We start from the raw sequence: 10,077 nt of genomic DNA, 5'->3' as shown, positions 1-10,077 counted from the left end.
GAATGGAGCAGAGATGAGTGGTAGAGAAAAGAGTATATTAAGTGACTCATATAGTTGACCTTAGAGATGAGTGCTAGAGTAAAGAGTACAACAAGTGACTCACATATACAACCTCAAAGAAGACAAGCTACAAGGAGTGGGATGAAGCCTATTTTCCAACATATTGTGCATTACACAAGGCAATAGCCTTAAATGCTTGGGGTTTCAATGCATGTTCAAAATCTTGGAGGTCGCAACCTTCAAGACTTTAGGGTGGGAGGATTGCACTCTAGCCATCTTATTAAAGGAAGGACCAATGTCAACAAGGGCAACAAGGTAGTTGCCGTACCTCTTTGGTAATGTGCCACACCAGAACAAAGTGGCACGAGCAACTCAAAGAAACTGCACTTGTGTGACAATGGAGGCCTCAGACCTATGTTGTAAACAAGTGGTGTTTTTAGGTAAAAATAATGGTTTGGGCATTGTGCTCCAAGGGTGGAGGCTTAAGAATAGCTTATGGATGCTCTTGGGGGTGACAGTCGGATGAGGAGGGAGGGAAAGGTAAAATGTATCGTGCCCTCAGAGGAGAATGAGGGTGGGCAAGATCCAAGCAAGCCATTTAGGTAGGATTTGACCTTAGCTTAGTAATTTGCCGCTTAACATTTCAAATTGGCTTCCCTTGCACTCCAAGGTCCCTAATAGAAGCCTTAGATGGATGACAATCAATTCGAAACCAATTGGTTAGAATCTAATGCTTTTTAGTTATATTGCTAGTCAAGTTTTGGTTGAAATTTCTCCATTTCTAATGGTAGCGTGAGAGTGCATGAGGAGTAAGGGTGTTTACACACTATCCCCCTGTGGGCGTGCCCAAAGCTCATTGACAATCAAGATTGCCCACCCACGATCGAGATGCATTTATTGTATGTTGGGCACCAAATGCCCTAAGGAGGCATTCCCACGTTAAAGATTTAGCAGATGATAGAAATCCTCCATACAAATCGCTTGGGGCTTCGGCTATAAGGGAGATCTCTAAAATCACGGCTAACTTCAGGAAGAATGGTGAAGTTAGCCCGTGAAAATAGGCTCCTGGTGGATTTTGGGACCTTCAAGCCAATGACTTGCAAGGCTTCGCTTTTGCTTTTCCTATGCTTTGGCGAAGATGTTAGGGTGGTAACTCGATTTCTCTAACACCTTCGAGATGATCCCATGATACGATCCAAAAACTTTGCCTATTTCTACGTTTCTCACAGGAATATCCTCTGACCTGAGCGGGGGCTGAGTTGTTTTGTTAGCACCAGTGCACACGAGAGAGAAAATGATGAACCAGTGCGGCATTGAAGCTTCTAATCAAATAAATCACGTGAATAGATTTTGGTGGGCATTTAAGAACTCTGAAGACTTGCACGGAGCTTTGAAGGTGCTTCTGGCAAGCTGGCACATTTCTCATTGGCTGGACAGAGCATTGGAGACACTCCAGCGGGTACAAACTGGAATGCGCATCTGGTGCCCAAATTTGCACCCTCAAATTTTGAGTTGCAAAATCAGTGGTGCTTCAAACTTTCTGGAGGTCTATGCCATTCACCAAGAGCTGCGCATTTCAAGGATGGTGTGCAATGGGCTTTAGTGGGTGAGGTTAGGCCCTCCCCGGAAAAAGAAGAGGGCAAGAAAAAAGAATGGTGTATTTACACAAGGTCCGAAGGGTACGTGGGAGCCGTTAGAGAAGATGTTTGAAATTCGAATGTAGAATTAACTAAGGAAAAGAGGAGCTTGGGGTCCGCCCTTTACCACCATCAAAAGGGAGTTCAAATACTGAGAGAAGCCCCTCACCTCGGATGCGCACAAGGTAGTCGACGCGCTGTCGACGCAGAAACAACCTCAACATTCCACTCTTCCGATCACTTTCGACCAGGTAAGAGCGCCAATCTCAGATTTTAGTCTTTCAACGAATTTCGGAAGATGCAACTCACGAATTTCGGTGAGGGAGAAACTCAACAATCGTAGAACGTCGATAACGTTTCCTTGTCAGTATTCGACTACCACATAGCGAGTGGAAGCCTGCACAATAGTTGACGGTCGATCTCGTTTCTTGTTCAACATAGGTAAGGATTTCGTTTGGGAAGCACGCAGAAGCGGAGTAAGGAGAGCAACAGCGGAAGAACTCCTGCTTGATTTGGCTAAGATTTGAGTCGAGACAGCAAAGGAGAAACCGCTGCAAGCCGCCGGGGCGACCTGGGAAAGGCATAGAAGGAGAGCTCCCATTCTTTCGACTCCCGCCATGGAGACCATCATCGTGGACCAGGAAAACGTCGGCGTCGCGCCAAAGAAGAAGGTTAGTTTCCCGAACTGCGCTTTTTCCTTCTCTTGCTCTTCAGAGCAGGGGAGATGTTAGAAACGCTGTAGTAAATTATCAAATGTTGCCACTCCTCGCTGCGTAAGGCACATTCTGGTTCAACCTGAACCTGGAGAGATTCTTCCGAGAGCTGCTAATTCGAAGTACACGCAGTTCTGCCATATCGGAACGCTATGTTTGAAAAGATAGGAAAATAAATTTTACTTTCTCCATAGATCTACCGCCAAAGGTTCGAGAGTATCTTCCTCATTTGCCATATTGCAGATCCATTGAAGCATTCCCGACAAGCAACCAGTGCTCTCGTTTGTTACGTTTTCTTGGTTTGATTTCTTCTTCCCTCGCCTTGATTTCAGGGTTCCAAGGGCAAGGCTACTGGAAACAATCTCCCCGTGGCGAAGCCCCCTGTCAAGCCCCTTCAGTCTAGTTCTGGCTTCAATATAGATGCAGGCCGGCTGGAAAAGACAATTGAGGAGACATATCAGAAGAAATCTCAGTTGGAACACATTTTGCTGAGGCCAGACACTTATGTCGGTTCGATTGAAAAGCACACTCAGAATTTATGGGTCTACGAAGGACAGGCCATGATATACAAGAGTATATGTTATGTTCCGGGGTTATACAAAATATTTGACGAGATTCTGGTGAATGCTGCTGATAACAAACAGCGCGATCCGACCATGGATTCTGTGAAAGTAGATATCAACATTGAGAACAACACAATCAGCGTGTATAACAATGGTGATGGTGTGCCCGTGGAGATTCACAGCGAGGAAGGCGTTTACGTTCCGGAGATGATTTTTGGTCATCTGCTGACAAGTAGTAATTACGACGACACGCAGAAGAAGACAACCGGCGGACGTAACGGCTATGGTGCAAAACTTGCGAACATCTTCTCGACAGAATTCACCATAGAAACAGCAGATGGCAAGCGATGTAGACGTTACAAGCAGGTGAGCATATCTGACGTCAATGTCCGGCTTCTCTTGTCGGATTCCTAGGCCATTAACAGATCTCGAATCTAACTCGACGAGCTTCATTACAGGTTTTCAAAAACAACATGAGCTCCAAGTCGGAGCCAATAATCACAGCCTGCAAATCGAATGAGAATTGGACCAAAGTCACGTTCAAGCCTGACCTTGCCAAATTTCATATGAGTCAACTTGAAGACGATGTTGTCGCTCTTATGAGCAAAAGAGTGTTGGACATTGCCGGCTGTCTTGGGAGGACAGTGAAGGTAGAACTAAATGGTCAGCGGCTGCCGGTCAAATCATTTCAAGATTACGTTGGCCTTTACCTTGACACCGTTAACAAGAACAGAGAAGAGCCTCTTCCCAGGTTTGTCGAATTTTATTGTTTTCCACCTGACACCAGTAGTAACTGAGAACCGGGCGTCTAGGAAAATACACTGCGTTAAAAATGAAAATACACCACCTTTACGAATGTCAGGGTCATTGTAAAGGTATGTCTGGTTCATTTTTGAAGCTCGTTCTAAATAATGGAGCTCTCGTATCAGGATGTACGAGCGTGTCAATGATCGCTGGGAAGTCTGTGTCAGCTTGAGCGACGGGCAATTTCAACAGGTAAAATCGTCAGAAATCTGTATACAGGAGCATACTCGTCTTTTGAATCAGTAGAATTTCGGATCTTGACTGTCATACTTCTGATGTCCAACAGGTTAGCTTTGTTAATTCAATTGCTACAATCAAAGGAGGTACTCATGTACAATATGTGACGGATCAAATTGTAAACCATGTGATGAGTATTGTAAATAAGAAGAATAAAAATGCTGGGGTGAAGGCATTCCAAATCAAAAATCACATGTGGGTCTTTGTCAATGCTCTAATCGACAACCCTGCATTTGACTCGCAAACTAAAGAAACTTTGACCACTCGTCAAAGCAGCTTTGGGTCCAAATGTGAACTCTCTCAAGAATTCATGAAAAAAGGTACTGCTTGGAACTCATCCTACACCTCCAAGGGAATGATTTATAATTTAGATGAGCACTGACATTGCCCTATTGTTTTTCAGTGGCGAAGTGTGGAGTCGTTGAAAACGTCCTTCACTGGGCTGATTTCAAGCAAAGCAAAGAATTAAAGAAAAATGATGGATCAAAGAGACAGCGATTAACGGGTATTACAAAGCTTGATGACGCCAATGATGCTGGTGGAAGATACTCAGACGATTGTACTTTGATTTTAACAGAGGGGGACTCAGCAAAAGCTCTTGCTGTAAGTAGATATCATGACAATGAGACAAGTCAATGACACATACTCTTTATGAAAAAGCTGTAGCCATTGATTAGTGAATTTTAAGTTATTGTTTATTAATCAATCGATGGGCCATGTTACATACAGGAGAGTTACAAATCAGTGGATGAAACTTGTTGCATACAGATGAGGAATTTATTAATCAAATTGATAGGATTTGTTGCATACAGATCAGGAATTTACTGATCAAATTCATGGGATTTGTTACATACAGATGAGTGGTATTAGTGTTGTTGGACGCAACAGGTATGGTGTCTTTCCACTGCGGGGAAAACTCCTCAATGTACGTGAAGCCAGTCATAAGCAAATCATGGAAAACCAAGAAATCAATAACATAAAACAGATATTGGGGCTGCAACATGGGAAAGAGTACGATAGTGTAAAGTCCCTACGCTACGGTCACCTGATGATAATGACAGATCAGGTGAGTAGCCGTACATTAAATTCATTTTTCCTTCATGCTATGCCTCATTAACGTGCTGTTTTTGTTTCAAGACTTTCTTACAATTTTTTACATGTACAGGATCACGATGGTTCTCATATCAAAGGCTTGCTTATCAACTTCATTCACTCCTTTTGGCCATCTCTTCTGAAGATTCCCTCATTCCTTGTAGAATTCATCACCCCCATTGTGAAGGTGTGTAGTCCTACGATGCAAACCCTGTTAAAAGTTCTTTTACACTAATTACAGTGCTAAGTTTTGCGATTCTTTGTTCAGGCTACCCATAAAAATGGCAGGGTTCTCTCATTTTACACAATACCAGAATATGAAGCCTGGAAAGAATCTCTAGATGGACATACAACAGGCTGGGTTATAAAGTATTATAAGGTTTGAATGTTCTCATAAATGCATAATCTTTGAATTATTAAAATTAGTAGAGCTCATAATTTCTCATACCTGCTAGCGATTGTTACACTATCCAGGGTCTCGGTACCAGCACAGCAAAAGAGGGCAGAGAATACTTCAGGGATATTGAGAAGAACAAGAAAGATTTCTCGTGGGAGACCGAGGAAGATGGAGATGCAATTGAAATGGCTTTCAGCAAAAAGAAAGTTGAAGCTCGGAAGAATTGGCTTCGCCGATTTGAAGTAAGAGTTTCATTATGCATGATGACAAAAATTGATTTTGGCTCTCTTATTGCGGTTGAAAAGCTGAGCTTCTAATAGTCTTTATGAAACTGGGATCATGGCAGCCTGGAACATTTCTTGACCAATCTGTGAAGATGATCAAATACAGTGACTTTGTCAATAGAGAGCTTATCTTATTTTCAATGGCCGATCTTTCAAGATCCATCCCTTCTATGGTAGATGGGTTGAAGCCAGGCCAGCGAAAGATTCTTTTCTGTGCTTTCAAAAGAAACTTCGTCACACAAGCCAAGGTATGACTGTTGGATGTACTTTTCAAAATTCTAACCTCATGTTGTGCTTATGCAAATGCTGACTATTTATGTCCTCTCATCAGGTTGAACAGTTTACTGGTTACGTCTCAGAGCACTCTGCTTACCACCATGGTGAGCAGAGTCTTGTGAGTGCTATAATAGGGATGGCACAGAACTTTGTAGGAAGCAATAATATCAACTTGTTGGCTCCACTTGGGCAATTTGGTACAAGAAGCCAGGTGACAATTATTTCTGTACCCCTTTAAATGTGAAGAAATGGCAAGGAAAAGGCTAGGCGTACCATAATAAATCTAACGTAATCCTGCCGCTTTGTGCGTACCAATTCAACAGGGTGGTAAAGATCATGCAAGTGGCCGATACATCTTCACATGCTTATCCCCCATCACACGCTTCCTGTTTCCAAAAGCGGATGACATCCTCTTTGAATACTTAAAAGACGATGGCCAATCGATTGAACCCATCTGGTTAGTAACTAGACCTGTAGGAATAGTTTTCAACCAGGTTTTTAACTCAAGTACATCTTTGTTTCCAGAAGCTTGACCAGAAAATCTGCTTTGAATTCTGATTTAGGTACTGTCCGATCCTACCTATGGTGCTTGTAAATGGAAGCGAAGGAATTGGCACAGGGTGGAGCACGTACGTTCCAAACTACAATCCCAGAGACATTGTCGCAAACATAAGGCGCCTGCTTGACGAACAACCCTTGGAGCCAATGGACCCGTGGTACAAGGGATTCAAGGTATTTTAAAGCTGGCTTCGATTTTTGCTGTACACATTTCCATCTTTAATATAAAAGATCTGTAAAGGACTAAGCGAGGACATGGTGATAATATTGTTGATAGGGTACAATTGAACGTACTGCCACAAAGGAAAGTGGATTGACCTATACCGTAACTGGTGTATATGAGATAGTAGATGAGACGACCATAAGGATCACAGAGCTACCTGTTCGGAAGTGGACTCAGGATTACAAGGAGTTTCTTGAAGGAATGATGAATCCTTCAGACAAAATAAAAGAGCCATTTATTAAGGTCATTTTCTATACTTATGCCGGTTATGATCGAGTCAAAGTGCAAATTCTGAAATCCCGGGTTCCCTGTGACAGGATTACCGAGAGCACAATACAGACACTCGTGTGAATTTTGAGATCCAGCTATCAGAAAACAACATGGCTATTGCCCTTGCAGAGGGGGTTCTGAAAAAGTTCAAGCTGACGACTTCAATAAGCACCAGCAACATGCACCTTTTTGATGCTCGAGGACATATTCAGAAGTTTGAGACGCCCGAGCAAAGTATCCAGCCATCATGTTATTAGCTCTTTAGTTTTAGAGTGGAGTTTAAAAGGATTGTCATTTTTAAAAATGTTCCTTGACCAGTGCGTAGTCTTGGAGGCATTCTTCTCCATTCGCTACGAATTGTATGTGAAAAGGAAGGTCGGGTTTCTGTACCTAACGCTGGAAAGATACATTTGTAAATTGGTCGTTGAGAATTGCGAAGTTCGTAACCATCTATGGCTGAATTATGATCTGTAGGAAATTCAAGTGCAAAACCTCGAGCTGGAGCTCCTCAAACTTGCAAACAAGGTTAGGTTTGTTCTCGGTGTCGTCAAAGGGGAGATAATTGTTAACAACAGGAAACGAGCAGACCTTTTGTTGGAATTGAAAGTGAAAGGATTCACTCCCTTTCCAAAAAAATCAAAGTCTTCAGAGCCTCTAGTCGCTGGAAGTACTCCTGAGGGAGAGGACAGCAACGAGCCAGAAGAGAATGTTAAAGGTGTTACAGCTGGGGACTACGAGTATTTACTATCCATGCCAATTGGAACCCTAACCTTGGAAAAAGTGCAAAGCCTTTGCAAAGATCGGGACAAGATGGAGGAAGATGTGGAGGAGCTTAAAAGAGCAACGCCCAAATCTTTATGGATTAAAGACCTTGAAGCGTTCCTTGAACAATTAGATGTAAGTATATAATATTGCCAAACTGCTGTCTAGAATTTGGGTTCTAGACAATTGATCGACACAAAGCTAACGGACTTGTTGGCAGGCTCAAGAGGAGGAGGAAGCTAAGGACGAGGAGTATGAGCTAAATCATATGTCCAAAGAAGGAGGTGTGCGCGGTAAACGTGGTCCTGGGCAAGGCGCCAAGAAAGCCACCACTGCTCGAGCTGGAGGTCCAGGCGAACCAAAGAGTGAGGACTTTTTCTGTGAATGTGCATTGCCGAAGATTTTCTTGATCATCTGACCCTGAGTGAGTCGTGGTGCTCTTCTGCAGAAAAAGCTTCCGGAGGAGATGGGCCAAAGCAGGCAAAGGCAGCGCCCAAGAAGGCGGCACCTGCTCAAACTTCTGTGGTGAGATCAAAATCTCTGTCCTCCTTTCCCGAATTTTCCGTCATGACAGGCTTGAATTGCAGCGTCATTACGGAGCTTGACGACCGTTTTGTTGATTGCAGCAGGAAATTGAGAGTGACGACGACGATCTTGGAGCTAGCCTGAGGGAACGCTTGGCAGCATACTCAAAGTCTGGAGAGGGTACGAAGTCTTCAAGTGAAATCGGCATGTACCTTGAAATGATAATTTTGGAAGGCTTCTTTTGGAGCTGAGTCGAAACTTCGGATTTTGCAGTCTCTGTTCCAGTGACGGACAATGGCGAGAAGCAAGAGCGAACCAAGCGAGCTGCGGCGTCCAAAGTAGTATCTCCCAAGCTAATGGACATGTCGGACGGAGAGGAAGGGGAAAGTATGAGTGAAGGTGAAGCACCCAAGGTGGCAGGTGGAGTGAGGAAGGGCAGGAAAGTAGTGATGGAGAGCGAGAGCGAGGAGGATTATGACCCAGCAACAGATACTTCGGATTGGGAGGAGGAGAAGCCGAAAGGGAAGAAGGCAGCTGCTCTTCCAAAGAAGGTGGAGGCTGTGAAGCCCAAAGCAGCAGCAGCAACAACAGCATCAGCACCAAAGGTTGCAAAGCCATTGCCTGCAGAAGGGGCAGCTGGTGTTGGGCGCAAAAGAGGCAGCAAGGCCAGTGCTGCTGCCAAAGGGCAGAAGCTCATCAACGAGATGCTGCCCCCCTCCCAAGAGGAAGCCTCTCCTGCCCACAAGTCCCCCGCCCAAAAGGTCAGACGCATGCGCCCTTCCCCTTTCCACAAGAAGAGTGGGTCGGTCATCGCCAAACTCTCAGCCCCTCAGCCCCAGTCCAGTGATGTCGAAGAGGTGGCTGATTCAGCTGCTGCTGCTGCCGCCAATCGGCCCAAGAGAGCCAACCGAACCGTTGTGCAGTACGTTATCAGTGACGAGGAGAGCGTTGGTGCAGACGATTCTTCTGAGTTCGATGAGTCCGAATGAAGGGCTCCCTCATGATTTTCTGTTCATCAGCTTGATGAAGATTGCCCAGATGATGACTTGATTCTCTTTCTAGAATACGCCCATTGACTGACAGTTAAGCAATGTCAGGGTCATAGAGCCACTCATTGTGACTCCATTATCTCTTGACCATCATTCACTTTGTGTACCATTTAACCATTAGCGCATCTTCTTTTTGAGAATTGCTCGTGTGACGTTTTTACTTTGTTCAAGGGGAAAAACTTTAGTTTGGCCGTTCTAGCAACTTTGAAAGGTTTCCATTTGTCGTCCCCCAGAGTCACCCCTGCAACGATAGTGTGTGTAAATGCCGTAAGTACCTTTGCTCCTTCGATGCTTGTTTGGTAGTTTGTGATCTCTTGTTTGGGTTATTTCACTCTAAGCTTTAGTATACTTATTAGTGATGCCAATGCCCAATTTGTAGTGGGCAAAAGTGCATTTGTGCTTATGCTTAAGGGATTGATATACTCATGACAATATATATGTGTAGCATAACGCCACATGATAATTGAGCACCCTTAGAATTCTAGCTCTATCTCAATTTGTAGTGATTGGAAAATAACTTTGGCAAAAGTGGATCCATGCTTATGCTTAAGGGATTGATATACTCATGACAATATATATGTGTAGCATAACGCCACATGATAATTGATCACCCTTAGAATTCTAGCTCTATCTCAATTTGTAGTGATTGGAAAATAACTTTGGCAAAAGTGCATCCATGCTTATGCT

General features: G+C 43.9%; 1 protein-coding gene across 2 annotated transcripts; it reads left to right on the top strand.

Moving 5' to 3' along the window:
- The first annotated feature begins 1,788 nt into the window (after positions 1-1,788).
- TOPII (topoisomerase II) lies at positions 1,789-9,576 on the top strand. Of its 2 annotated transcripts, none has more exons than XM_087374622.1 (23): positions 1,789-1,888; positions 2,079-2,308; positions 2,683-3,279; positions 3,372-3,664; positions 3,843-3,909; positions 4,004-4,274; positions 4,358-4,557; positions 4,811-5,020; positions 5,120-5,233; positions 5,315-5,425; positions 5,521-5,685; positions 5,790-5,975; positions 6,059-6,214; positions 6,327-6,460; positions 6,567-6,735; positions 6,839-7,027; positions 7,102-7,288; positions 7,380-7,429; positions 7,529-7,951; positions 8,037-8,181; positions 8,265-8,341; positions 8,446-8,521; positions 8,615-9,576. In XM_087374622.1, the coding sequence occupies exons 2-23, from the start codon at positions 2,255-2,257 to the stop codon at positions 9,328-9,330; spliced, it is 4,590 nt and encodes a 1,529-aa protein (XP_087230748.1). In that variant the 5' UTR covers positions 1,789-1,888; positions 2,079-2,254; the 3' UTR covers positions 9,331-9,576. The 2 variants fall into 2 exon arrangements, with proteins under 2 accessions (XP_087230748.1, XP_087230746.1); XM_087374620.1 differs by having other exon boundaries at positions 8,443-8,521.
- Positions 9,577-10,077: the final 501 nt, after the last annotated feature.

Source organism: Dipteris shenzhenensis, chromosome 5 (genome assembly GCF_047967505.1).
Source record: "Dipteris shenzhenensis isolate YYH24624 ecotype China chromosome 5, Dip_SZ_1.0, whole genome shotgun sequence".
NCBI classification, from domain to species: Eukaryota; Viridiplantae; Streptophyta; class Polypodiopsida; order Gleicheniales; family Dipteridaceae; genus Dipteris; species Dipteris shenzhenensis.
The sequence above is the reverse complement of the archived record's forward strand: the minus strand, read 5'-3'. Positions and strand labels throughout refer to the sequence as shown.

What these genes read in the sequence shown, in the direction of transcription:
- TOPII (XM_087374620.1), top strand. Translation starts at nt 2,255, where the DNA reads ATGGAGACCATCATCGTGGACCAGGAAAACGTCGGCGTCGCGCCAAAG. An exon ending in ACTCAGCAAAAGCTCTTGCT is followed by an intron (nt 4,558 to 4,810) that starts GTAAGTAGATAT and finishes TGTTACATACAG; the next exon opens with ATGAGTGGTATTAGTGTTGT. An exon ending in AATTGTATGTGAAAAGGAAG is followed by an intron (nt 7,430 to 7,528) that starts GTCGGGTTTCTG and finishes TATGATCTGTAG; the next exon opens with GAAATTCAAGTGCAAAACCT.